This window comes from Prinia subflava, chromosome 24, assembly GCF_021018805.1.
Source record: "Prinia subflava isolate CZ2003 ecotype Zambia chromosome 24, Cam_Psub_1.2, whole genome shotgun sequence".
In the NCBI taxonomy this organism is placed as follows: Eukaryota; Metazoa; Chordata; class Aves; order Passeriformes; family Cisticolidae; genus Prinia; species Prinia subflava.
This window is the reverse complement of record NC_086270.1, coordinates 2,780,086-2,807,835: the sequence shown is the minus strand read 5'-3', so window position 1 is coordinate 2,807,835 and position 27,750 is coordinate 2,780,086. Positions and strand designations below refer to the sequence as shown.

The window sequence follows — 27,750 nt, the reverse complement described above, 5'->3', positions numbered from 1 at the left end:
CGCCGCTCCGCGCCCGCCCGCGCTGCACTGCGGGGCCGCCGCCACTCGCATGCTGCCGCCCGCCGCGCTCCCACGCGCGGGGCGCCGGCCCGGGCCGAGCCGGGACCAGCCGAGCCCAAGCGAGCCGGGCCGGGAGCAGCCGGGCCGGGGGCGGCCGCGCCGGGCCGTCGGGGAACCGCCCGGGAGCCGCCGGAGGATGTAGGAGGCGGGAGCGGGGTAAGAGCGGCGGGGGCGGCCCCGGTGCCGGGGGTACGGCGGTGCCCGGCGCAGAGCAGGGGCCGGTCCCCGAGCTCCGCGGTGCCCAGCGTGGGGGCGGGGGGAAGCGGTCTCGGGGGTCCGCGGTGCTCGGTGCGGAGGGAGGCTCTCACCAACGGGGCACCGGAGCCGTGCGGAACCGGCCCCGCGGGAACGGGACTTGTCTCCTGCAGACCCATCCAGCCCTGCCGAGCGGCTGTCCGGGGGTGAACCGGGGGGGGATGATGGAGGAGGGAGCCGGGGGATGGCCGGGGGCGTCTCACTGCTCCCTCCCGGTGCTCAGCTCCGCCAGGATTCCCCGGTGGGTGGGGGGAAGGGGTTCCAGCGGGCATCCCCATCTCCTGCTGCCCGAGGCACTGGGGAAGGAGGCACAGCCCGCAGCCCTTCCAGCCTCTCCCGGATGGCGACGCCAGCCATCCTGCGTTCTCCCGCTGCGGAGGGCTCGGGGCAGGCCCAGGACCCCTCCCCAGCCCAGTGGGCTCCCCCTCCCCATCTTGCCGGGGGGGCTGCGCTGGCTGTGAGGACCATGCCCGGCCGGGTGCCGGGAGCTGGCGTGGGGAACCAGCTGAGCTGTGCCCATCACCGAGCATCCAGGCGCTGTGCTCCAACCCAGCCTGGCAGGCGAGCAGAGCTTCGGGGGCCCTTGTCTGGGTGCTCCCTCCTGCTGCTGCCTTCCTTCCCCCAGGGTTTTCTTGGAGGAGTCGGTCTGGTCCCTCCATCCTGTGCCAAACCTGCAGAGCAAGTTGGCACTGGGACCGCTGGTCTCTCTTCATCCTGTGACATCCAGCCCTGCATGCCACCTCCCTCACGGGGTCCAGGGCTGTGCTGCCCACAGCTGATCCCTGCCAGGAAGGGGGGACAGAGCTCGGCTGGTGGATGTTGGTTCTCCCTGTGGGAATCAGGCTGGGAGCAGGCAGCCTTCCTTGGTGTAAACTGGAGCAGGATCTGGTCAGCAGTGCAGATTCTCCTTTAGAAAATGGATGTAATTTTTGGTCTTTCTCATCCCTGTGCTCCCACTGTCCCCCTGAATGCATCCACGGCTCTCAGCCCTTGAGGACTCTCTCTGTGCAGGGATGGAGCAGTGGGAAGGCCACTGGGAGATGGGCTGGAAGGACATGTCAGCCCTTTCAAGCATTATTACAGCGCCCGGCAGGGCTGGGAATGCAAAAATAGCCATCAAAGTGACCGTGGAACATCTGAGCCTGGAGGGGCCCCTTTTGGCTGTGGGGGTGGTGGGAGCACTGACGTAGGAGGTGTTGGTGTGGGCCAAGTTTGGGGCTGCCCTGGGTGTTGTTACCCCACTGAGCCAGGGCACCAGGACCAGCTCGAGGCATCCCTGGGGTGGTGACAAAACCGTGGTGTCCCTCTCTCCAAGCCTGGGTGAGATGGTGCTGAGACTGGTACCCAAATCTCCGTCCTGAGTGCCAAGGCTTGTGCCACGTGGGCTTGGAGGAGCAGCCCCCAGCCCTCCCAGTCCTCCTGCTGGGCCTGGCTCCCAGCAGCCTGGGCAAGGCACGGGAGGAGTGGAGGGTGTTGGGCAGCCCAGGCTGGGGGTGCTTAAGTGGGGGGGCCTTTCCATCAGCCTCCCCATCAGCAGCTCAGAGGCAGAGCCGTGCCAGGACCTGTGGGACACAGAGCCTGTGTGGGTGGCTGGTGGCTGTGCTGGTGTGGGTGTCCCCAGCTCTGCCCACCCTCAGGAGCAGGATCACCCCCGTGCTGGGGTCTCATGCCCAGGTGGTGCTGCTGCGGTGGGGGCTGGGGCTCCAGATCCAGGTTTTGCAGACGCTCGCATCTCTCCAACAAGCTGAGCCGAAACCCTGGATCCCACCCAGCCAGAAATTTGGATCTGGAGCCAAAGGTGACTCTTGGCCCTTATTGCCAACATGGGCGAAGCTAAAATCTGGATCTGAGCAGAAACAGGAGGAGTCTGGATCCAGCGCAGGGGCTGAATGTGTGGCTCGTGCTCCTTCTGGCCATCAAATTGGATTTCCTGAAATAGCCTGTTGAAGACCAGAGCCCAGCAAGGACCGAATGACAGGTCACCAGGGGTGTGGAAGCCCCATCACGATCCTGGCTGCCTGCTTCAAGACGTTGGCAGCCAGCAATAATAGTAATATACGGTGCCATTGCCGGGCGAGCGCAGCGCTGGAGAGCTAAGAATAGCAGGAGAGACGTGCCAGCAGCGGGGGCTCGGGGCGGGCGGGGGCCGGGGGCTGCGGCTGGACCCGTCCCCGGGCACACCCCGGCCATGGGGTGGCAGCTCTTCACAGGGGGAAGGACATCCCTGTGATGCAGGTGGCACAGGGCATGGCAGGTGGGCAAGGGGAGGGGGCTGTGGAGAGCGGCGTGCTGCAGACCCTGAGTAGTGCCCCCTCAGCCTGGCCCCTGGGCTTTGTCAGAGCAGGCTTCACACCTTGTTCCTGGGGATGGCAAAGTGGCCTTCAGGCCATCTCAGTGGCCCTGTGCTGCCTCATCCCTCTATGAGCAGCAGCACGGGGGGGCCATCTGGAAAGCCATGGACAGGGCAGACAGCTCAGCACTCCACACTCACCTCCTCCCAGCCAGGCAGGATTGAGCCCCTTCTGCTCGCCCTGTCCTGTTTAGCTGCTCATTCCTGGGGCTGCACAGTGTCACTGGCAGAGGGACAGAGAGGGCCTGGCCACCCTGGGTCCAAAAGCTGAGCTGTGGGGAGGCTGTGCTCCTCTCTGTCAGCTGCTGCAGCACGTGGCAAAGGAGTAAGTGCCCATCAGATTAAAGATAATTAATTTGTAGCTCCCCATTTCTGCAGGGCCAGAGGTGCTGCAGCACCCGGTGTCCCCCTCCCACAGGCAGCTGTGCTCCTGCAGTGCCTGTGTCAGTGCCTCTGCAACCTGCCCTCAATCTTAATTAGATTTTCCACGTCGCCCCCCAGCTCACTCCTCCCCAAATGCTGGAGCAGGAAGAAGCCATGACATGGTTTCTAATCAGGTTCTGAATTCAGATTTGTCTTGGCCGTCGTTGGAGGCTCCCCACAGCCTTTGTTTGGTGCTGCCCCAGCAGGGTCTGCTCTGTGGCTCCCCTTGAAGTCAGCACCCCTGGGAGCGAGTGGCTCTGCAGCTGGCAGAGCCTGTGGAAACACGCTGGTGTTTGGTGACAGTGACTTCAAGAGCACCCCCATCACCTGCCAACCACCCTGCCAGAGAGACTGCCTGCCCGCTGCCCCCAGCTCCGGCGGGCACTGTGGCTCTGGCTGCTCCTGCCAGGCACCAGGCACCACTGCTGCTCTCCTGGGGTTCATCCTGCATGGCTCCTGGGCATCCGTGCAGCTGGCATGGGAGCTGGGCACTGTGCCCCACGGCCGGTCCCAGTGCGGCTCCACTGCGGCCAGTGCCTTGCCAGGTTTGGCTCTGTCTCTGGCACCAAGACCTTGTCAGCAGCGAGTTGTGGCTCTGAGCAAAGCCAGGGGATGCAAACAGTTCCCAGCGCTGCCATGCCCCAATTAATAGCCTGTGAATCACGATGCTGTTGGAAGAGCAGATGTTTGCGGCGTGGTTGCCAGCGCTCAGTGTTTCACCAGGAGTCTGGTTGGCCTTAAATTGGCAGCTCCGGGCAGCGGGTGGTGATGGGGCCTCCCTGCCTGCCTGGCCCTCTCCTGCAGGAGGATCAGGAGCTGTTTGGGCTGGGAATCAGCTGAAGTTTTTGGTGAGCAGAGGGAAGGGGGAGAGCAGCCTGTCTGTGGGCATGTGGGGGTGCTGCGTTGGAGTGAGAGGACTACAAAAGCTGAAGGTATTGAGTCCCATTGTGACAGGACTTGCTGATTTCCCATTCCTGGGGAAACTCCTCTTCCCAAAAGGATGCAGGCGCTCTGGTGGCACAATGAGTGCTGGGGCATTTCTTTGGGAATGGTGAACTGGTTTGTACTGGGGAAACGCTGTATGCCTTGGAAGTGGCTGTCCCTGATGTGGTTGCTGTCCCCACATGTGGGGTTGGGGTGAGACCCTGTGGTGGTTGATGCACCCCAGGTCGGTGCCATCTGTGCAGCTGAGCTGAGGGATGGCCTCAGGTTTCACGTTTTGTGTCATGACACCCTCAGGCTCCCCTGGGCCCTCTCTGGGTGGGGGCACCTTGGGAACAGCCCCATGGTAGGGGAACCACATGGTTCCCCTACAGCAGGTGTGTGTGGGGAGCTGGGGGGGTGAGGGCTGCCCTCAGGTGCCTGTGGGGTGCAGAGGAGTGTGTGGGTGTGGGGTGCGTGGGACGCTGCGAGTGGGAGCAGCCAGGTGCACGTGGCCGTGTATTCGTCCAGGTGCAGTGATGCAGAGCCACCGAGTGTCCATCTGTGTGTGCAGGGCTGTGTGTCTGTCTGTCTGTGCGGGGCCAGGTGTCCATCCATCCATCAGTGTGTGGGGCTGTGTGTCTGTCTGTCTGTGCGGGGCCAGGTGTCCATCCATCCATCAGTGTGTGGGGCTGTGTATCCATCTGGCCATGCAGGGCTGGGTGTCCATCCATCCATGAGTGTGTGGGGCCGTGTGTCCTTCTGTCTGTGCGGGGCCGTGTGTCCATCTGTCTGTGCGAGGCTGTGTGTCCATCTGTCTGTGCGGGGCCAGGTGTCTGTCCATCCATCAGTGTGTGGGGCTGTGTGTCCGTCTGTCTGTGCGGGGCCGGCTCTCTGTCCCTCCTCTGGCGTGCGGGGCCGTGTGTCGGTCCGGCCGTGCGGGGCGGTGCGTGGGCGTGCGGCGCTGCCGGCGTGGGCAGCCCCTTCCCGGGGGTGCTGTCGGTGCGCGGGGGTGGCCGAGCGCGCCGGGGAGCGCGCGTGGGTGTGTCCCCAACGCGCGGGGGCGACGGCTCCGCCACCGCCTCTCGCCGGCTGCGAGGTGCCGGTGCCGGTGTCGGCACCCGGAGCGCGGCCGCCGCCGCCGCGCTGCCGTGGGTGGCCGTGACCCCGGGGACGCCTCCGGCCTCGCTGCGCGGCCTGGCCGCGGTATGGGCAGCCCGCAGGGCATTTGCAGGATCAGAGGGAATCCAGCCGCTGTGCCGCGGCCATCCTCCGGCTCCTGCCGAGCCCAGGCCGGCAACTTCATGGCTTAGCAGCGGCGGCGGGTGAGTGGGGTGGTGGGTGGGAGGGGAGACGGCCTGGCTGCGTGCAGGGGGGCTCCGTGCCTTGCAGAGCCCAGGTCCCGGCAGAGCCCTGCTTTGTGCCCAGCTGTGCCAGTTCAGCGAGGCCCCCCGGTCCGGGCAGAGCGGGAGCCCCCAGGGAGCCCCCAGCCCTAACCCTTTCATGGCCGAGTCCTCCTCCCTGGCAGCCACGTTCCCGCCTCGGTGGGCAGTCTGTGGCTCCCGGCCAGCCCTCGCTCAAACGAGCCTCGGCACAGCCGGGAAGCTCGCCCGACCGGGATGGGGAGATCCCGGCCCCGAGGTCTCTGCTCCTGTTCCCGGCGGAGCTGGGCCGGGGGCTGTGTGTGCTGGGCTGTGTGTGCTGGGCTGTGTGTGCTGGGCTGTGTGTGCTGGGCTGTGTGTGCTGGGCTGTGTGTGCTGGGCTGTGTGTGCTGGGCTGTGTGTGCTGGGCTGTGTGTGCTGGGCTGTGTGTGCTGGGCCGGGGGCTGTGTGTGCTGGGCTGTGTGTGCTGGGCTGTGTGTGCTGGGCTGTGTGTGCTGGGCTGTGTGTGCTGGGCTGTGTGTGCTGGGCCGGGGGCTGTGTGTGCTGGGCTGTGTGTGCTGGGCTGTGTGTGCTGGGTTTGGGGGCTGTGTGTGCTGGGCCGGGGGCTGTGTGTGCTGGGCTGTGTGTGCTGGGCTGTGTGTGCTGGGCCGGGGGCTGTGTGTGCTGGGCTGTGTGTGCTGGGTTTGGGGGCTGTGTGTGCTGGGCTGTGTGTGCTGGGCCGGGGGCTGTGTGTGCTGGGCTGTGTGTGCTGGGCTGTGTGTGCTGGGCTGGGGGCTGTGTGTGCTGGGCTGTGTGTGCTGGGCTGTGTGTGCTGGGGCCGGGAGCCGTGAGCACTGGGGTAGGGGGAGTGCTGAGTGGGGGCTGTTCATCGGGGTGTGGGGAGCGGGGCAGGGCTGCACCTCTGTGCTTGCGAGGGACAAGGTCTCTTCTGTGTGCCTGTGTGTCGGTCCGTGGATGGAGCCGGGGAGCCCCAGCTCCGCCTGCCAGACGGCCCCGCTGCCGGGGAGCGGCACAGCCGGTGCCGACATCTGTGCTTCGAGCCCTGCCTGTCTTCAGTTCACTCCTTGGCACAGTCACAGTGGCAGTTGGATCCCTCTGTACCTCTCCGTGGTTTCCCCCACTGCCCTGCCACTCAAACCTGTATCTCTGGTGTGTTTTCTTGGAGGGGAAACTGAGGCAGGAGGGAGGGAAGCAGCAGAGCCCTCTCCTGACATCCCGAGGCTTGATCCCACGCCTCACCCTGGCTTGTTTTTTCCTGCCAAGTGATGCCAAGAGCTGGGGGGAAGTGAGGGAGTCCTGGGACACAGCTCCAGGCTGTGTCTGCCCGGGGCCCTGGAGCCGCCCAGCTCCTCCTGCCGCTGTCTGGCACCTCCCTGGCCTGGGGCTGCCACAGGGACTGGTGGCGGGGCCGCCTGTGGCACGTGTTGTTGGGCAGTGTGGTGACACTGGTGGCAGTGTGGCCATGGTGGCAGTGGTGGTAATGGTGGCCGTGGTGGACGTGGTGGCGGTGGCCATGGTGGCTGTGGCAGTGGTGCTCGTGGTGGGAGTTTATCGCCATGGAAGTTTGTATTGGTGGCCGTGGTGGCGGTGGTGCCACGGCAATGGCAGTGGTGGCCATAGTGACAGTGGTGGCCGCGGTGGCCGCGGTGGCGCTGGCCGTGGTGGCGCTGGCGGCGGGCGCTGTCCGCGGTGCTGATCCCCCGCCGCCGGCCCCGGGCCCACGCTGCGGGTCCGAACCGCAGAACGGACCGGAGCGGCGGCGGCTCCCGACCCTCGCTCCCCTCGGGGTGCCCAAAGGCGCCCTGGGCCTCGGGGTCCCCCCGCTCCCCCGGGGACGTCCCGCCCTGCTTTGTGCGGGACCTTTGATGTGCGGCAGCTCCAGACAGGGCTGGCGGGACGGGAAAGCACCCAGAGCCCTGTGCCTGTCACCCCACGCCCCGCCACCCGCCGCTGTGCCTGTCACCCCACACCCTGCCCGGCGGGCTGGGCACAGCCTTCCCTCAGCCGGGCTCTTCTGATCGTCCCGCCGGGCAGGTCGGGCAGGGACGGGGTGTTGTGAGTCGGGCTGGAGAGCGGGGCAGGGCAGGGCAGGCGGGGACAAGGGCTCCATCACTCCCTGACGGGTTTGGGACAGCCAGGGAGGGGCTGCCGGCCCTGCTCGGTGTTCCCGGTTCGGCACAGCTCGGCTGATGTGAGGTGTCCCGGGCAGCGCTGCTGGCTGGTGACACTGTGCTCACCTCGGCCCCCCAGAACCGTGTCCCCAAACCGCAGAGCCGGTGTCACTGCTCCCAGAACAAAATGTCAACCCATGCAAATGAGACTGCGGGAGCGGCTGATTGAAGGGCCCTGCCCCGCCCCGGAGTTGCAATCAAATATGCAAATGGCTCCCGAGGAGGCTAGTGATGGCTATTAATAGCGGGGATGAGGCTGGGAGAAAGCCTGGTGTTCCTGAGGGAATGAGCCTGGGGATGAGCTGGTTCTGCTCGTCCCTCTGCCCAGCGTGTCCCTGTCTGCAATGCCCTGGGCAGGTGACAGGTAGTCCCTGCAGGGAGCCCGTGGGCACCAGGTATTGCTTTGGCCACCATCAGCCTTTGCAGGGCAGGTGCTGCCCCTGTGCCTCCTGCCCAGTGTCCACAGGGAAGGCCTGGGGGAAAATCACAGCTGCAGAAAACTCTGAACTGAGATTTCAGCCCTGGGGAGTCAAACCAGGAGGGGTGAGGTGCCCAGTGGGGCCTGGGCTCTGCTGGGGGGTTACTGTGGCTCAGCCTGGGCAGGGAGCTCAGCTTGGGGCAGTGTCACCATGCTGGGGTAGGGAGGGAGGAAGGGGTTCTCACCCACCCCCCATTCTCCACCCTGTGGGGCTTCCATACCCCCCTTCCCTCTCCTGGATTTACCATGTTGCCATTGAGGCAGGGGATGTCCCTCTCCTGCCAGCCTCCAGTGTGAGCACAAGGCACTGATGGGAGCCACGCTGTCCCCAGTGTCCCCAGCCAGCTCAGGGGTCTCGGTGTGCTTGGCCCCTGCTGCAGCCCCTCCACCCCATCTCTTGGGTTTTGGGATCCAGGAACCATCTGACCTTTTTATAGAAAACTGTGGAAGTCAGGCTGGAGTCAACAGTAACTAATTATTTAAAATCTGAAACTGGAATAATTAGCCCAATTAACAGTCTCAGGTGACGTCTGAATCCATCTGATAACGGCCCGAGGAAGAGGGAAATTAATTAACCTGTCAGCCTGACATTTGTAGGTCACCATTGGCTCCTCATGACGCCGGGGTGGGCACAGGGGTGGTTTGGGGGGGTCCCGCCTCTCTTGCTGCAGGGGGTTTGCACCTTTTGGGGGGTCTCAGTGCAGGGAGGGGGCTGTGGGTGAACCCAGGTGCCACCTGGGGGAGATGGGCTGGGGGCTGCTGTTTGAGGCCGGGGTACTGGGCAGGGGGACGAGCTGGGTGTCCCCCAGAAATGCCACAGCCGGTCCTTTGGTGAGGAGGCACCTGTGGGCCTTTAAGGTTGCTGTGGAAACGGGGCTGCTCGTTCCAGGGAGGAGCCTCCTGCTTTCCAGGCAGGGCCCCCCCATCCCTGAAGGAGGGGACCCCCACCCTGGGCGCCTGGGAGTGCGCAGACCCCGTGTCTGTGGAGGGACGGGGTGAGGACACGGCTGTACACGTGCAGGAGGTGGCCTCGGGCATCCCCCGCAGCACGGACAGCTCAGCCCAGCTTGCCCTGGGCATGGCTGATGGTGCCATGCGTGTGCATGTCTGGACACACCTGGACACACATGAACACACATGGACACATGTGAATCCTGACCTGCCTGTGCAGCCCAGCCATGTCCCCATGCCCCCTGGGGACCCTGTCCTCACACCTCGGCCATCACATGGACCCAGCCTGGTGCTGGGGCTGTGCTGGCTCCCCTGTGGCACAGCACGGGGCCCACGGGGAACAGAGTGTGCCGAGGCAGAGCCCCCGGCCTCAGCCCGGTGCCACGCTCAGCTCTTGGAGTTTTAATGAGGTAAATTGTATAAAAAGCTCTGTTTGCCCTAAATGCCCATCCCTGCGTGAAGCTGCTGCGGCGCAGCCTGGGTACACCCCAGGAACTGGGCAGGGGGCTACGGGGCAGGGCACACGCTCCCGGGCTGGGCACGTGGCAGTGGCAGGAGGAGGAGGAGGATGAAGGCGGTTTAGCACATTTGCAATCATTTCCCTCCTCCCCCCCAAGTTTACAGCTTACCTCAGCGGCTTATCAGCCTCCAATCTCATTAAATCAGGCAAATTGTAGCATCTGATATTTTATGGAGATTAAGATGTGCGCCCAGACTCTATAATTATCGGCAAAGATGTATTTACAATACCTTGTTGCTAGTAAACAAAAAATAACTTCAGATCAAAGCTCTCTTCCAGGGGAATAAATCTGCCCATCGAGCCCCGCTGCGGCGCACGGCAGGGAGACACCGGAGCCGCCTGGGGTGGGTGGGCATCACGGGGGGACACGCGGGCGGCGTTTCGGGGATGTCCCCGGTCCCACGTGGCCGAGCCCCGTGTGCTGGATCCATCCCCAGGGTCTCCCTCGCTGCTGTCTCCCACGAGAGCCTGGCTGCACCCACCCCTCCGGCCACGGCTCCAGTGGGGATTTCCACCCCCAGGGACCTCCCCGCTGAGACGAGTCCGGGATTTATTGGCACACGTGCGTTGCCCCTGGATTCCTCACGGTGGTGGGAGCGCTGCGGATTACCGATGTGGTGACGCTGGTTTATTGCTGCCTGGAGTGGATTTATCCGTGCGGCAGGGCCCGGGCTGGCTGCCGGTGTAAATCACCACGGCACGGCTGGCAGGAGCCTCGGTGCTGTGGCTGCATCCTGACATTCCGGCCCTTGGCATTCCAGCCTCCCTGGGGGTTTCGTAGCCAGGCTCCTCGCAGGACTGTGTGCTCCACACCACAGATCTTCACCCCTTCTCCATCTCACTCTTGTGCCCACTGAAACGAGAATAAAATGGTGATAATGCTGCAGACGTCCTCTGGAAAGGGCTCTGAGGCAGATGAAAAGCCCTACTTAAGAGTGAGGCCATTATTATTAATAACTCAGAGCAAGGCTGTAAATTCAGCCGACACAGCTATTATGGGAAATGAACCTGCTCCTGTGCTGGAGCGCAGGCTGCCAGGTGTGGGGTGGGGATGAGCACAGGAGAGCAGGGCTGGATGTCCCCAGGGGTGCTGGCTGGGGCATGTCCACAGCTGGGGCAGCATGGTCAGAGGGGCAGAAACATTTGACTCCATCTGGGCTCCCTGGGATGATTTCCGGGCTTTTCTGGGAAGGTTGGAGATGTGAGGGAGGGATCCTGGGGCACGGGGCTCCTCCCAGTGGGAAAGGAGGTGACTGAGACCTGGCTCAAGATCAGGTCAGGGGTGATGCAGGATGTGAGGAGCACGGGCAGAGCTGGGTGCTGGGAGAGGCCAGGGTGGTGCTGAGGCTGGGTCGGGCAGGACCCGCCGTGCCCATCCTGTACTGACTGTGCCCACCTGGGCAGTGTCCGGGGCAGCATCACACCTTGGCAAAGGTTGCATTAAAATAAAAATAACTTGGTGCCATTCAGTGCCCAGCACCCGCAGCCAGGTCAGAAAAAGACAAAGCTGCCGTGGCTCCCATTCCGTGGGAATGACTTCACCTCCAGCACCGCCAGCCCTGAGCAGGGCAGCCCCAGGGCTGGCAGGTGCCCAGGGTGGCAGGGCTGGGCGTGGGGTCGGGCAGGGGGTGCCGTGGGGGGTGTGGAGTGCCATGAGGGTGCCACACGGGTGTCACGGGGGTGCAGAGCAGCGGCCATGGGCTCGTGGTGCTGCCTGTACCCAGCTCAGGAGCTTCTGCGGGGGAACGAGCTTTGATATAAATATCTTTTTGCTCAGCACACGACCTACTTTCCAGACAATGCCATTAGCCTCCCGACTCCCTCATTCATCTTCTGTCGTCCTCCCCCAGCCCGCCCTGCGCTGGCACCCGCGCCAGCACGGCACACCGGCCATGGGGTGTGAGCCAGGATGGGCACCTCGCTCGGTGGCACCGTGGAGACCCCGTGCTGGCCTTGGGGCCAGCCAGCAGCCCCCTTGTCACAGCTGGCAGGGGGATGTTGCTGCCTGTCCTCTGCCCCTGCTCTGGCGTTGTAGAGGGTGCCTGGGTCCCCTTGGGGGTTTCTCCACCCTGTCCCACAGGACACTCAGATCTGTCTCCCCCACTGCTGCCTCCAGCCCCATTCCCTGCAAAGTCCACGCCCTGGGTGGCAAAGGGCCTCATCCAGGGACATCCTCACCCAGCCTGGCTGGGGACGTCCTGCTCAGGGTAGAGGGGAGCACAGCGAAGCAGCCATGCCTTGGCTCAGGGCTGGCCCAGGGGCAGGGTGTGGGGTCAGGACCCCTCCTGAGCAGCCCCAGAGCATCCCCGGGGCTGGGCCCACACACGTGGGATGGGCCTGCAGGAGCTCCCATGTGCTGGCAGGGGCTGTGCCATGCAGTTGGCAGCCAGTGAGCAGCTGGTGGGATTAGGGACAGGTTGGGCACAGGATGCCCAGTCCACTGCCACGACACTGCCCAGCTCCTCTGGCTCGTTGGGACAGCCCTGACACCAGCTTTCCCCCAAGAGCTGGAAAAACCTCTCCGGGCCCACCACCTGCACACCTCTGTGCACCCCTGGGATGAGCCCCCGCTCCTCCCCTGCAGCTAAAATTAAATATTCAATTTGTATTGCTGCTAAATCCTGATAATCTCTTTTATCTCTAAGCTGTTGTAGCAGGAATATCAGTGGTGTAATCTCCATGGGGGCTTGTCCCACTGCCCTTCACAGCCCCCTGGCTTGGACCATGTTCCCTTTTCCCCACATTTCTCTCTGGGATGCTTCTGGTGGTGGAGGAGGTCTCCAGTGCCAACAACAGAACACCCCACAGCACCCATCCTGCTGGCTTTGGGGACAAGGGTGTGCATGGTCCCCAAATTGTGATGGAGGTGCTCTTGGCCAGGTGATCCAGGTGGTCCCACCAGAGCATCTCCCGTGTCCTCACTCACCAGCCATGCCCCCCCTCCCCTTGCTCTGTCCCCGTGCTAAGAGCATTGTGCAGAATTATGTATTTAAATATTTAGGTTTTCATCAGCTTTGCAAATTAAGCCCATCCATTAAAGTGGCAGTTTGGATCCTCTGCTGGTGAGCTGGGCTGTGCCACGCCTCGGGCTCGCTGTGCTCATGCCAGCCTTGGCCCCAGGGGATGCAGCCTGGGAATGGGACGTGATGGCCCAGAGCATCCCCGGGGCATCCCCGGAGCATCCCTGGAGCATCCCCGGAGCATCCCTGGAGCATCCCTGGAGCATCCCTGCTGGCACAGGGACCCAGGGCTCTGCCTCCTCACCATTCCTGGAAACTCCGGCCCCTGGGGCCCCATGGGAGGGGATGGTGAAGGGAACAGGTTGGGATTGGTGTTGTTTGGGGTTGGAGTGCAGAGTCCCACGTGCTGGGGAAAGCAGGATGAGGAGCAACGCTGGTGACAGGTGAGAGCCTGACTCAGCCAAGCACCTGGCAGGAGCAGAGCAGGGGTGGCAGTGCCAGCCTGCTGGGGCTCGGTGGGAGCGAAGCTGGGGATGGAAGGGTCAGCCTGCCCTGGGTTTGGAGGAAATGGGCAGGAGATGGCTGGAGTTGTCACTGCTGCCACACTCAGTGCTAAGGCTGTGCTGCCCCGAGCTCACAAAGAGGCTTTGGAGTGATCCCTGGCTTAAGTCATGACACGGCATGGCTGGGGAGTAAGTGGCTCTTTAGACCAGGGCAGCATGGCCAAGCTGGTGGCTCCATGTGGGTGGGAGGGAAAAATGGGGGTGGTGAGGAAATGGGGTTCATCCAGCACTGCCAGCCAGGGCCTTTGGCACAGCTGCAGAGCCTGAGGGGTTTGCCAGGGCCTTTGGCACAGCTGCAGAGCCTGAGGGGTTTGCCAGGGCCTTTGGCACAGCTGCAGAGCCTGAGGGGGCTGCCAGGGCCTCTGGCACAGGCAGATCCAGCTCCTGGGGGATGCTGGAGCCCGCTGCCCACCTGGGGCACTGCTGGAGAGAAGTGGGAATGTGGGCAGAACCCCCAGGGCGAGGGGTCCCTGCTTGTCCCTTCCCTTTGCTGCAGGTGAATGCCAAGCTGTGGTGTCTCCGTGGGCTCCCTGGTGTCACCTGCATGTCCCCCTTTCCCACCAGCCCTGGAGGACACCGGAGCAGCGTGCTGGCTGCCGCTGGCCCCGGGCAGTGCGGGCAGATGTCGAGCGTGTCCGTGGGAGGGGAGCTGTCCGTGGGCATCACCCGTGATGGGAGCTCATCCATGCGGCTCAGTGCCCACAATCCCTGTGCCAGCTGGCATGGCCTGGGCTCCTTGGAGCCCTGCCTGGCCTGGGGGTCCCTCCACGGTGGTCTCCCAACTCAGCTGGCTGCGATCTCGATGTTCTGGCTGTGGAGTTGATGCCTTGTGTGCCATGTCCTGGCTCCTGTGGGCAGGATGAGCTTTGCTGCATGGCTGAGGGGGATGGAGGAGCCTGTGCCATGGGGGTTTTGGCTCCTCACCCCTGCCAGCCCTTCCTCTGCCTGCATCTACACAGGGATTGCCATGGCCCATTCCCTGTGCCACCTCTCTCCTTCTCAGCCAGCTTCCCGGATTCTCCAACCCCTGCCTGCCAGGCCAGGGTTTCTCCAACCCCTGGCAGCCAGGCCTGAGTGTTCCCCATCCTAAAGGGCTTTTGAAGATGCGACTCTTCCACCAAGATCTGGTTTGGGCTTTGCAGGGATGGAGTGCCAGGCTCCTCTCTCCGCTGGCTTTGCCTTGGCAGCTCCAGGATGCTCCAGCCCCTTTGCACACCCAGCAGAGCAGCACAGCTCTTGCCCCCACAGAATCAGCTCTGGGGCCAGGGTAGGTGGTCCTGGGCTGTGTGTGCTGTGCAGGGAGGGGGTTCCTGCTCCCTCTGTGGTGGCAGCAGCCGGAGGCAGCGGTGTTGTGGCGGGGAGCCCCAGCCTGGCGGCCGTGCCGGGATCCCTGGCAGCTGGGCGCGCCGTGGCCGTATTTCCTCGCTCTGCTCCAGGAGTAATTGCTCAGATGGGGACGTGGGGCAACTCCCATCCCTCTCCCGGCATGGTAATGAGTGAAGAAGACTCAAAGACAAATGGCTCATTAAGAAGCAGTGCTGCATTGCAGGATTTTTCATCCCACCAACCGCTGCATCAGCAGAGGCAGCACCTCTCGCGCTCGCTCTCCCAGCCCTGGAGAAGGAGCTGTCAGGCAGCTGGGGCTGGTGCCAAAATTAATCATGTGCTTAATAACGTGCCCGGCCCGTCGAACGGCCTGTCCTCAGCCTCCTGGAGTGTGGAGCAGGGCGGCCACGCTGGACTGGAGCCCTGGGGCACCAAGGATTTGGGTTTGGTGCCTGGGAATCACCCATGCTTGGGGAGAAGAGATGAGCCCCAGCCTTGGAGTCTCAGAGCCCCCCTATTATGTTGGGGTGCCAGGGTCCCCCAGATTTGTTGGGGTGCCAGAACCCCCCAGCCCTGTCAGGGTCCCAGCCAGCTGTGCTGGCTTCTGTGGCCTTCTCAGTGGCCTTGGTAAACACTTCCTGCTCCACTCACATTTGCAGTTCCTCAGCTTGTGTTCATCTTTCATGACTTTTAAAAAATCTTGCCTCATCCCTTTCTTCCAGCTGTGCCCAGTTGGATCCTGCCCCTTACAGCCCTCTGCAGGCAGTGCCTGCCTGCAGTTGCTTTGTTTTCTTTTATTAACAGTAATTGGTTTTGATTTCCTGATTGCAGCCAGTGTATTTTCTGTGATCTTTGCATCCTGCTCACACTGTTTTCCTCTTTCCCTTTTCCTCTTTCCCTTTTCCTTTTTCCTTTTTTCCTTCCCTGTTTTCTCTTTCCTTTTCCTCTCTTTTTTCCCCTTTCCTTTCCTATTCCCTTTCCCTTTCTTCACCTTTCCCCTTTCCCTTTCCCTTTCTGTGCTAAATTAGGTGATCTCTTACTAAGCCCCTCTTTTTTTCCTCCCAGGCTGAGTAAATTTTACTAATTCAGCCTCATAAAATAACAGGACAATTAGTAATAAAATAAAATGTTTGCATTCCGCAATCCTTCTCACTTACAATGAGCGGGGAAAGAGTAAATAGATTAAAAGCACGGTGGAAACGACCTGGCGGTATTCCATATTTATTTTCTTCCGACGACCGTAGATCAAATTTGTTCAGCCCCTAAGTGGGAAAAACACTTTATTTTATTTTTTTCTCTGGCTCTGGCTCGCGCGCTGCGCCGGGCGCTCACGCTGCGTGTTTGTTCTCTCCCGCTTTCATCCCGAGCCATAAAGGTCCCCAGCAGGACCCAAGCTGGCAGAATCTCGCATTAATTTGCAGAGCAGAACGGGCCGAGCTCGTGCCTCTCCCGGGCTGGAAGCTGGAAAAATAAAATTCCCTTTGGTGACGCTGGAAGGCCGGGGTGGCGGGAGGAGGTTTTGTGGAGGGAGAGGCCGCATCCCGAGCAAATGAAAGTCGATGGCGAGGTGGCCGCTGGGCCAGCTCTGGCACCCGCTGGCAGGGAATTGCATAACAGGATGGGACTGGGGATGGTTTTGGGGCTAAACTGGGTGAAACACGTGGCTGTGGCCGTGCAGAGCTGTCCCCGTTGCTGTGCTAGTGTGGGGCGGCCTCAGGGGAGGATGGAAGGCTGGGCTGATGAAAAACACACAGGGAGGTGGCTCGGGCTGGTTTTGGGGAGGAACACCCTTGCTCTGGCTTCATCCCCATCCTGTTCCTCCCCCAGAGCCTGCCCCAGGGATTCCCAGCGTGGAGGAGCTGCTGCTGGCGGGGCCATGAGGACAGCATCCCCCTGAGCGCCGGGCGGTGAGTGCCACCAGCAGGCTCTACTGGGACCCCAGCACGGGCTGCCCATGGTGGGGCTGCTGGGGAAGGGCAGGGGGCCAGAACCCCCTGAGCGCAGGACCATCAACCTCAGATCTTGGGGTTAGACCTGGAAGTGTAGAAAAACCTGGTTTTATCCTGTGTCAGGGCGGTTTTCCAGACCCGGACATTGTGGTGGGGTTTTGATGTTGTCTCACCTCACCGCTGGTGTACCTGGAGCTGGAGGAAAGGTGGGAGGATCCTAGGTGCTGTGAGGTCCCAGGGAAGCTCCTGGTGGGTCTGCCCTGAATCCCTGCAGCCCTGGGCCTCAGCACGGCGCTGCCTCTAAGGCAGGGATCTCATGGGGCAGCTGCTGGGAAGTGGAGCTCTGCCAAGTGCTCCTATGGGAAATTAAGCAGGAGGCGGAATTTCAGGATGGCCTGGAGCACCAGGGACTACGAGCCCCTCTGCTCCCTGTGCTGACCCTGGCAATGGGGAGAGACATCAGAGGGAGGTGGTGGTGGGGAGCCACTGGTGGGAGTTTCTCCAGGCGCTGGATGCAATAAAGGCGAGGAGTGAGTTATTTGTAATGGTAATTATGCTCTTCCAGTTTATCCTAGCACATAATTGTGTGGGCGGTAGGTTCCCACTGGTGGTAATTACCCTGGTGTTAAATGGCACAAAATTCAGCTGGGCTGGGTTTTTCCCCCCTGATTTAAATCTGTGCTTTGGTGGCACAAATCCCTCCATCCCGAGGGCTGCTCAGTGGATTGGCCTTTGGAGGGTCACAGCTCCAGCTCTCAGCCACCTGCCCATGAGCCACGCTCTGGCCAGCTGCCCCAGTGCCATCCTGCCCACACTGCCCTCCTGGGACAGGGCAGAGGAGGGGGCTCAGTGGCCTCTCCCATCCTCTGCTGGTGGCAGTTCCTGCACATGGCAACCCTGTGCTGCGCTGCCTGTGCTGAACCCCACGGGCTCATTCCCAATCCCTTCTCCATCCCGAGGTTGCCCTCAGGGAGCCCGGCTGGTCCCTGGGCTGGTCCCTGTGTCACCTTGGCGAGCTGGGACATGGATCCTCCACCGCGGCGCGTCCCCGCCCGCCGCCAGCGCTCCACAGGTGCGGGGGAGCTGCGGCGCTGCCTCGCCGGCGGCTCCGGCTTTGTTGAATTCCTGCACCTGCCGAGCACAAAAGCCCGGCGGGCTCGTGCTGACGGGCTCCGCAGATATTTTGACTCCTTCTTGCCGCCGCGGCAGCAATATTTGGATCAGCTGGGAGCTTCCCTCCCCGAGCAGGAGATGATAGCTCAGCCCGCGGAGGCAGAGCTGGGCTGGGAGCCTGTCTGTCTGTCTGTCTGTCCGTCCTTCCATCCTGCAGCTCGATCCCAGGGCAGGGAGGCAGCTCCATCCCACGCTGCTGCTCCTGCTCCTCGCAGCATCTCTCTCGGGAGGGGAGAGGCTTCTTCTGCACCAGCTGCACTTTCCGTTCAGCAATTAGGGAGCTTTGTTAGAGCAGGAGCGGGATCTGAGGATGGGCAGCGGCGCAGGACGGAGCTGTCCAGCCTCGAAGCTGGGAAGGAAGGTGGTGCTGGCTTAGGGCAGATGTGTTCCCAGGGCTCTGTCTGCTGCTCAGGGCCAAAATGCCATTGCTGCCCACCCCCACACCCCTTGGGGACCCCCAGCCACTCTCCTCCAGGGCTGCTTGGAGGCACAGGCCCCTCCCACACAGCCCTGGCCCTCCCAGTGTCCCTCGTGTCCAGTCTTGGTGGTTGGATCCCCACGTGCCACAGGGAACATCCCACGGTCACCTTTCCCTGCAGCCAGTCTGGGAGACGTGCTGCCCGCAGCACCCTGCCCAGATACAACAACAAGAGGGTTAACGATGCCTGTTAATTAGCAGAGATACTCTGGAGAATAAGTAATTTCCTCATTTGCAATCAAACCAAAGACAGAGCCTTTGAGGGACTGCAAGGCACACAAACCTCCATGGGTGCAAGAGGCTCTGTCGGCTGCCACAGGCTCAGCCTGGCTAGGCCTGTCCATCCTCCTGCTTTGGCCTGGAGCCGCCCCTCACACAGCACAGCCACCTCTGCTCCTGGCTGCCCATCCAGAGGGCTTGCAGGGCAGGAGAGCCCTGGATTGTGGGTCTCCATCCACAGCTCCGTGTGGGGCTGGATGGAGACACCAGAGCGTGGCCCCCCCGCGCCCCACTGCAGCTCATTAACGGCGCTGTGAATCGCGACGGCTGAAAAACTCAGCCAGAGCCGCTTTCTAATGGAGAAACACTTCATAATATTTGGTGTTGGAGGAGAAAACAAGGATCTGCTGATGGCAGCGTGTCCTCTCCCGCTGTCTGCAGGCCCTGCATCGCTGCTGGCAGCACCTTCTCCTTCCCACTGCCCCCTGAGAGCACCTGAACTGGGGGTAACCCCCGTGCCTGGCCCAGGCACTGTGGTCCTGTCACCACGTGGAAAGCCAGGATTCTGGCATTTCACAGGGCCTCACCCTGTGAATCTTCCCCTGGAAGCTTCCCAGCCTTCTCAGCCCGTTCTCATGCAGTAGCCCCAATGTTGTGCTGGTGGTGGGGGTGCAGAGGGGATCTTGACACTCTGCTTTGTCCCTGTCTCCGCAGATGAGCCCGCAGGGGCATCCCTGCAAGATGCCGAGGCTATGGGGTGGGTGCTGAAATTATGAAGGGCTACCATGGGGAGCGTAGCCAGACACAGCCCTCCTCCGGCCACCGCTGCCGCTGCATCCCCGAGGACTGCGAGCATCCCGCCGACCACATCCCGCACGGCCCCGAGGGCCGGCCGCCGTACCTGCTCAGCCCCAGCGAGCCGTGTTCCCTGGAGCATCCCTACTGCCCGGCGAGGAGCCCCGGCGCGGCCAGCGAGTGCCCGGGCGGGCCCCTGAGCGAGCCGCCCTCTGCCAGCGCCAGCAGCACCTTCCCGAGGATGCATCACGCGCAGCAGCCCTACGACTCCTGCGACGAATGCATGGCGACCGCCCACCCCTCCAGCAAGATCAACCGCCTGCCCCCCACGCTGCTGGACCAGTTCGAGAAGCAGCTGCCGCTGCACCACGACGGCTTCCACACGCTGCAGTACCCCCGGGCCGGCGGCGCCGAGCCCCGCAGCGAGAGCCCCAGCCGCATCCGCCACCTCGTCCACTCCGTCCAGAAGCTCTTCGCCAAGTCCCACTCCCTGGAGGCGCCGGCCAAGCGGGACTACAACGGCGCCAAGATGGACGGCCGCGGGGACGGCTACCACCACCACCACCACCACCACCACCATCACCACCACCACCAGTCCCGCCACGGCAAGCGCAGCAAGAGCAAGGACCGTAAGGTGGACTCCCGGCACCGGTCCAAGATGTTGGGCTGGTGGAGCTCCGACGACAACCTGGACAGCGACAGCAGCTACATGGTGTCTGGCCGGCACGCTGCCGACCAGGGCACCCAGTACTGCGTGGACGCTCCCGAAAGTGCCTTCAGAGACTTGACCTTGAAGAGTCTAAAGGGCGGCGGGGAAGGAAAATGCCTGGCCTGTGCCGGCATGTCCATGTCTCTGGACGGCCAGACGCTCAAGAGGAGTGCCTGGCACACCATGACCGTCAGCCAGGCCCGCGAAGCCTATCCCAGCGCCGGCGGCACCGAGAAGACCTTGATGCTTCAGGAAGCAAAGGCCAAAGACCGAGCGTATCAGTACCTGCAGGTGAGGGGCTGGGCAGGGCGAGGGGGCTGGGGCTGACTGTGCTGCGGGGTGAGCCAGGCCTGGGACCCTCCACCCAGCAGCCTGGGGTGCTGTGGGGATGCTCCAGCTCTGCTCCGTGTCCCCAGCACCTCTGCCCCATTCCCGTGGTCCTGTGCCAGTCCCTGCTGCCCCCTTGAAGCACATCTGCTGCCTCCTTCCCTGTGCTGGATTTGGGGTCAGACCAGCTCTGTCAGCTCAGAGCCACCAGCAGCCCTGTGCCTGCTCCCTTCTCCCTGCTTTTATCCTGCCTGTGTGCCTGGCTGGGTGCCACTTCCTGCCTCATCACCGGGCTCCCTTCTAGGTCACCCCCCTTCCAATTAAAAGCTAATTAACTCTTCTCTCCCTTTCCTGGGGGAAGGAGACAGGGAGCAGCAATGCCGTGCTGGCCTGGGGTGGGGGTGGCTGGGGCCCATCTCTGCCAGCAGCGGGGGCATTGGGGCAGGGTGCCGGCCCCACCGCCCTGGCCGTGGGCCCCAGGGGACACCATCCCCCTGCCACTGCCCTATAAGGACCCCACGGTGCTGGCGTCAGCAGCACGTGGCGGGACTGGTGCCCGATACGTCAGGCGGGTGCTGCTCTGGCATGGGTGGGATTTGGCCCAGACGCTCCTGCCAGGGGGGCCGTGAGGTGGGAGCTGCTGCGCCGCCCCGCCTTGTGGGAATGAGGAGCTGTGGCTGCTGGGAGGGATCTTCTCTCCTGGATTTCGGGGCTTTCCAAAGGGGTCAGAGCCCTCAGGGTCTGTCCGTGCAGCTCTGGGGTGCATGGGGAGGACAGAGGAGCCAGGCACATGTGCTGGATTTGGGCTGGGCTTGGGCTGGCACATGCTTGGCTCTGCATCCCACCTGTGACAGCCCGGCCACCACCTCCTCCCACGCTTGCCTCCCGCTGCAGGTGCCGCAGGACGAGTGGAGCGGGTACCCGGCGGGCAAGGACGGGGAGATCCCGTGCCGGCGGATGCGCAGCGGCAGCTACATCAAGGCCATGGGCGATGAGGACAGCGCCGACTCGGACATCAGCGCCAAAGTGTTGCCCAGGGCGGCCACACGGCGGGACAGCTACCGCCGCTCCTCCAGCGCCGACCAGGCCAGGACCAAGTAAGGGCTGTTGCCTCCGGGCCCTGTCCCAGCATTGCAGGCAGCAGCGGGGCCACGGGCCAGGACTTCCTGGGAGGACGAGTGGCGTGTCCCACTCACAGCCCCATCCTTGCCCACAGCTGCACTCCCCAGTGCAGCAGCACCGAGCCCTGTCCCTGCTCTCTCAGGGCATTGGGGGGGACATGGCTATGCTGGGCTGTTGGGGGGCACCTGCTGCTGCAGCCACATGCAGACCATGGGGAGAAGAGGTGTGTTCAAAGGGGGATGACTGAGACATGCTCCAGTCTCAGTGGGTGACAGTTTTGGCGGCAGTGAGGAATGGGGACAGCAGCAGTGGCCGGAGGGAGAATCCCTGCGGCTGCGTTTCCGAATGCTCTGCTGGAATGTGTTGCTTTTGGTGCAATCCCTTCTATTCCCACTGTCTCTCATTAGGTTTGCAAGTAGGCACTATTCTGATTCATATATCTGTAACTGTCCCAGCTGCTGCACGCCACCGCGAATGCTCCCGCGGGGACAGAGCTACGGTCGCTCCTTCACCACCGGCCAGGTACGTCCCGTGGCACAGGGCAGGCTGGGGCAGGGATGTGGTGGATGTCGCTCTGAGCATCCCTTGCCTCACCTACTGCTCTCCCCAGATCAACGACGAGCTCAACCACCAGTTTGAGGCCGTCTGCGAGTCGGTTTTCGGCGAGGTGGAGTCGCAGGCCGTGGAGGCGCTGGACCTGCCCGGCTGCTTCCGCATGCGGAGCCACAGCTACCTGCGGGCCATCCAGGCGGGCTGCTCCCAGGATGACGACTGTCTCTCACTCTTCTCCATGTCGGCCCCTCCTGGGCCTCCCATCACCAGCAGCATCCTGAAGCCCAGCACTTGTGAGTCCTGGGGGGTGGTGAGGGCTTGGCTGTGTTAGGGAACCCCACATCTCCCTGCCTGCTCATCCAGGCACCTGCCAAGGGCTGCTGCTGCCCTCCTCCTGGCCCCTGACCCCTATAGTGCCCAGGACAGGGTGTGAGCATCCTGCTTGTCACCCAGTCCCAGTCAGGGGGCTGTTCTGTGCCCCCAGCACATATTTGCCATCCCCTCCTTCCCTCCACCTCTGTCCCCATCTCTGCCCCTTGCTGGGTGCTGCAGCAATGTGGCCAGTGTGGGTCTGGGGTGTTTTCCAATCCCCAAACCTGGTCCAACAGCCCCTCTGAACTCTGACCTGTATCTAACCCAGCTTAGGGGCAAACCTTGTGGGGCCACGATCCCGATGCTGTGGGAGGAGATGGGCAGCATTCCCCGGGGCCCCTGTTCGCGGCGGGAAACGATCAAGTGTCTGTGTTTTCACGTGCCTTTTCATCCTGCGCCTCTCCCACAACAGCCTTCAGTTACAGAAAAGCTCCACCTCCCATCCCTCCAGGAACCAAAGCCAAGCCTCTCATCTCCGTCACGGCGCAGAGCAGCACCGAGTCCACCCACGAGAGCTACCTGCCCAGCGAGGTTGCCCGCAGCCCCGCCTGGTCCAAGGATGCCGCGGCACGCTGCAACTCGGCCGAGAGCCTGGAGAGCTCCAAGGTGACAGCCGTGGCCCTCGACCTGCCCCCTGTCCAGCCCCGTGCTGCTCCCAAGCCCTCCACGCTCATCATCAAGGCCATCCCAGGCCGGGAGGAGCTGCGGAGCTTGGCTCGGCAGCGGAAGTGGCGTCCCTCCATCGGTGTCCAGGTGGGCTCCGCTCCTCCCTGCGGGCTGCCCGAGTGGTGTGGGCCATGCTGAGCCACCACGCTGCGTTTTGGGGCTGCCCTCCAGCGCTCTCCCTCTGCCCCTTGGCAGGTTGAGGCTGTCTCTGACTCGGATACGGAGAGCCGGAGCCAGAGGGAGTTCCACTCCATCGGGGTGCAGGTGGAGGAGGACAAAAGGTACCACGTGGCTGGACTGGGCTGAGACCTGCCACACTGGCATTGGGTTCCTGGGGGCTTCCTGAGCTCTGCACACCATCACTACCCCACAGCATCTTTTCCCTCTCCCTTCTGGCTGAATCCCCAGAGCTCAGCACCATCCCCATCCCAGGCTAGCTGCCCCCACCTGGGGCAGGATTTGGCCTTTCCTTTGTCCTCGCTGCTGCCCAGGGAAGGGGCTGCCCTATTCCTGCCCTGTCCTGGGTCTCCTCTCCTTGGCTCAGCCCTTAGCTTTGAGCCTTTGCCAGGTGCAGATGAACCTTTGGGCATTTCTGCAGCTAACCATGACATTTTGGCTGGGATGGGAATGCCAGGTGTGCCAGAACCTGCATGGCCTGCGGGAGGGGAGCTCCGGCATTGTGCCCATCCATGCACGCTCCTCTCCATCCTCAGTCCAGTGCTGGTAGCCATGGAAACAGGCTGAGAGCAGAGGAGATGAGGGACTGGCAGATCACAGCTGCTCAGGGTTCTCCCTGTGGCCCTGAATGCTCCAGGATCCACCCCGGCATTCCCAGCCCCATCCTACCTGTGGGCATTCTGTAGTACCTGCCGGGGGGACGGGACAATCCCTGCTGCCAGCGAGGGTCCCCACGCTCTCCCTTGTCTCGGCAGGCGAGCGCGCTTCAAGCGCTCCAACAGCGTGACAGCGGGCGTGCAGGCGGACCTGGAGCTCGAGGGCTTCACTGGCCTGGCCGTGGCCACCGAGGACAAAGCCCTGCAGTTCGGGCGGCCCTTCCAGCGGCACTCCTCGGAGCCCGAGTCGGGCCGGCAGTACGCCGTGTACAAGACGGTGCACACGCAGGGGCAGTGGGCGTACCGCGAGGATTACCAGCTGCAGTACGACACGGTGGAGGTGCCCCGGCGGGACGCCTGGATAGAGCGGGGCTCCCGCAGCCTCCCGGACTCCGGCCGTGCCTCCCCGTGCCACCGCGACGGGGAGTGGTTCATCAAACTGCTGCAGGCAGAGGTGGAGAAGATGGAGGGCTGGTGCCAGCAGATGGAGAGGGAGGCGGAGGACTATGACCTGCCCGAGGAGAGTGAGTCGGGTGGGGTGCTGCAGCAAAGAGAGGGGCTGGGGATCCTGCAGAGCTGGGGGGAGCACAGTCATTGTCCTGCAGTGCTCCCACCTTGGAGCATCTTTCCTGCCAAGGCTAAAGGGGTTGGGTGAGGGCAGGAAACACTGGGAAACCCTCTGGGGCTGGAGGGATATGAAGGGGAGAAGAGACACGATGTGTTGGAGGGCTCTGAGCTGCTCGTGACTGTGTGCTCTCCCCCCAGTCCTGGAGAAGATCCGGAGCGCGGTGGGCAGTGCCCAGCTCCTCATGTCCCAGAAGGTGCAGCAGTTCTACCGCCTCTGCCAGCAGAACATGGTGAGTGTGGGCTGCTGTGCCAAGGGCCAGCTGTGCTGGGGAGGGGAGGGTCTCATACTCTCAGCCAGTGACTATGGACCACCACGGAGGAGACCCCCCAGCACAGAGGGGTGGGATGGCCCCATGGCCAGCAGGGCAGATGTCCCACTGATGGACAACGAGGACACACTGTCCCTCTGTCCCCACAGGATCCCAACGCATTTCCTGTGCCCACCTTCCAAGACCTGGCTGGCTTCTGGGACCTCCTGCAGCTCTCCATTGAGGATGTCAGCATGAAGTTTGGGGAGCTCCAGCAGCTCAAGGCCAATGGGTGGAAGATCATGGAGCCCAAGGTAAGGGCTGGGCTCTGCCACTGGCTCTTACCTGTCACCTCTCCCTCCCTCCTCATCCCCAAGCACATCTGCACCCAAACCACTGCAGGGCTCTCACTGGTGACTGCTTTTAGCAAACTCTTGAAAAACAGAGATGAGAAAAAGTGAGGCTAGAGGAAGGCTGTTCTCCCACTGACATATCCCAGCTGCCTGCAAAGGGCAGGGCAGGGTCCAGGCACGGGGTGGATAAAGAGATGTGCAGCCCTGCCTTGCAACCTGTGGGAGGGTCTGTGGAGCCCTCACCATAGTTCGGCTTTGGCACCCACAGCAGCAGCTGTGGCGAGCCCTCTGGGATGCCCATTCCCAGCCTGAAGCCCCTGTTGTCTGTGCAGGAGGAGAAGAAGGTGCCTCCCCCGATACCAAAGAAGCCGCCGCGCTCCAAGGTGCACCCGGTGAAGGAGCGCTCCCTGGACTCGGTGGACCGGCAGCGGCAGGAGGCCCGCAAGCGGCTCCTGGCAGCCAAGCGAGCCGCCTCCTTCCGCCAGAGCTCGGCCACTGAGAGCGCGGACAGCATCGAGATCTACATCCCCGAGGCGCAGACCCGGCTGTGACCGCAGCCTCCGCTTTTCTACCCGGACTGGACGGCGCGGCCGTAGCTCACTGTGATGGGGGGCCGCGGGGACACCCTGGGGCAGCTCTTGGCCCCACTCACAGCTTCTCTCTTTTCTATCTTAGCCCTTTCGTGGATCCGACGGCGGGTGAACGCAAAGCCCGGTTCTGCCCCGTCCCCTTGCCCCCCTCCACCCGCATGCCCCTGCCAGCCTCTCCTGGGGTCCGGGGCTCTCCCTCCCTCTGCCCTCCCTGGGGCTGTGTCCCAGCTCTCTGTCCCCTTCCCGCTCCCCAGCCCTTCTGCACACCGGCCCCTGCGTCCCAACCCAAGGAGAGGTGACCTTCAGCACCCGGCCCCGCCGGGCTGGAGGGGAGGGGGCTGCAGGCAGGCCCCCCCGCCTCTCTGTACTCAGTGCAATCCCCTGGTGTGTGGTGGGGACGGGGCCCCAGCCCCTGCCCAGCCACAGCCCCCCAGCCCTGCCCTGCCGGCACGAGGCTTTGGGACGTGGTGGGGACAAAGGGGTCCCCTCGCTGCTCCCCCCGCCCGCGGCTCAGGTGCCGTGGGGACCCAGGGCTCCCTCCCCTATATACATATATAAATATAACCCAAGGAATAAACCAGAAACTACACGTGACCAGCGCTGTGTCCTGCCTGGTGGGACGGACCAGCGCAGCAGAGGCCCCCGGTCACGGCGAGCCGCCCCGCTTCCCTCGCACGGAGCATCGCCACGCGCTTCTCCCCTTCCCGCTCAGCCCTCCCTCCCCTCCGTCCATCCCTCATCTCTCGGTCCTGCCCTCCTGCCAGCCTGGAGTCCGGGAGCACCTCTGCAATGTGGCACTAGCCGGGGACAGGCCATAGTCCCCCCGTGCCTTGCTGCAGGTGGGAGATGCCTCCCCAGTGAGCCTGTTCCCTCCTGCGGTGACAAGGACCACACCTGGGCTGGGCACCCGTGGGTGTGACGGGAGTGGGGACACGGCCAGCAGCTGCCCCTTGAGTGTGGAGCTAGGGACCCCCCTCAGGGGTCACCCTCTCCCCCTGAGCTCTCAGAGCCCTGCAGAATGGGACACCCCAGGATAGGGCTGTCACATACCTGATACCTCTCAGGGCCAAGGGACACCCTGGGGTGTGGCTGTTCCCAGCTCCCCCATCACTGTGCACAGAGCCAGGAACAGGGTGGAGAGACCCCTCCAGGGCAGAGCGGTGTGGTGGGGCAGGAGGCTGCATCTGCCTCATCCCTGTCCTTAACCCCATTCTCCAAGCATCCTGTCCCCCTCAGTGTCCCTTTTGGTGGCAGAGAGGGGACGACTCCACCCCTGTCCCTCACTCTGCCACGCCAGCAGCCCCACGCAGCATCACCAGCCACCCCCCAGCGCAGGGCCAGTGGGTGCCAGGTAGCTCCCAAAATCTGGGTCCACACCTTGCCCAGGCCCTCAGGCAGGGCGGTGGGATCAGAGGCAGCTGGGGGACGCCTCGCTGGGGTCCCTCGCTCCTGGGGGTCCGTCGGTGCTAAACACCTCCGTGACGGCAGCACCCACTCAGCCACCCAAAGCCCTTCCCTGCCCCACTCCCCCTGCACCCCGGATTTAGGGATGTGCCTGGGAAGGGCCCCCGGCCCCCGCCCCGGCCAGCGCCGTGCAGTGACCGTGACACGTGGCTCCCTTTTTATTGTAACGAACCGCCGCAATTAATAAAGATGACTTTGGTTACTCCGGGCCAGCGGCCACTTCCCTGCGGGGACATGGCCGGCACCGGGCTCGCCTTTCAGCTGTCTCCCATGTTTTTGTGTCTGTGGGGTGGGAAATGCATGTCTGTATTGTGGGAAATTGCTGACTGTGGGGTGGCAGAAAGGCTTTTGCAGTCTCCTCGTGGATGTCCCCATGGAGATCTCTCTGCCTCTGAGTCTCCCCCCATGGATCTCCTCCCGTGGGTGTCTCTCTGTGGATCTCTCCCCGTGACTCCCCCTGTGACTCCCCGCGTGAGTCTCCCATCATGACACCCCCTGTGACATCCCCGTGGGTGTCTCTCTGTGACATTCCTCGTGACTCCTGCATGACGTCTCCCTGTGGCTCTCGTGCTTCTCTCTCTGAATTGTCCCTGGGTTCTCCCCTGGGACTCCTGTGACTCTCCCTCTGTGTCTCCCAGAGGGTGACACCCCACGACTCTCCCTGGGGGTCTCGCCCTGTGGGTGTCTCCCCGTGGCTCCCCCTGTGACACCCCCTTGTCCCCTACAAGACTCCCCTCCATGTCCCACCCTCCTCCTTCCCCGTGTATTCCCCCTGTGTCCCCTCATGACTCCCCCTCGTGTCCCCTCCATGCCTCTTTTCCTGCTCCCCTCTGTGTCCCCCCATGTCACCCCATGATCCCACCTCGGTGTCCCCACTCATGTCCCCCATAACTACTCCTCATGCCCCTCCATA

The 27,750-nt window shown here is 63.2% G+C and overlaps 1 protein-coding gene across 2 annotated transcripts; it reads left to right on the top strand.

Annotated features, from left to right (window-relative positions):
• Positions 1-56: 56 nt before the first annotated feature.
• DLGAP3 (DLG associated protein 3) lies at positions 57-27,405 on the top strand. Of its 2 annotated transcripts, none has more exons than XM_063419012.1 (12): positions 57-216; positions 16,188-16,267; positions 18,894-19,974; positions 20,905-21,107; positions 21,540-21,654; positions 21,743-21,977; positions 22,469-22,809; positions 22,918-23,003; positions 23,655-24,079; positions 24,321-24,412; positions 24,601-24,744; positions 25,116-27,405. In XM_063419012.1, exons 3-12 carry the CDS (start codon positions 18,952-18,954, stop codon positions 25,332-25,334), a joined length of 2,883 nt encoding a protein of 960 aa, XP_063275082.1. In that variant the 5' UTR covers positions 57-216; positions 16,188-16,267; positions 18,894-18,951; the 3' UTR covers positions 25,335-27,405. The 2 variants fall into 2 exon arrangements, with proteins under 2 accessions (XP_063275082.1, XP_063275083.1); XM_063419013.1 differs by having other exon boundaries at positions 58-216; positions 21,588-21,654.
• Positions 27,406-27,750: the final 345 nt, after the last annotated feature.

What these genes read in the sequence shown, in the direction of transcription:
- DLGAP3 (XM_063419012.1), top strand. Translation starts at nt 18,952, where the DNA reads ATGAAGGGCTACCATGGGGAGCGTAGCCAGACACAGCCCTCCTCCGGC. An exon ending in CATCCTGAAGCCCAGCACTT is followed by an intron (nt 21,978 to 22,468) that starts GTGAGTCCTGGG and finishes CTCCCACAACAG; the next exon opens with CCTTCAGTTACAGAAAAGCT. An exon ending in GGAAGATCATGGAGCCCAAG is followed by an intron (nt 24,745 to 25,115) that starts GTAAGGGCTGGG and finishes TTGTCTGTGCAG; the next exon opens with GAGGAGAAGAAGGTGCCTCC.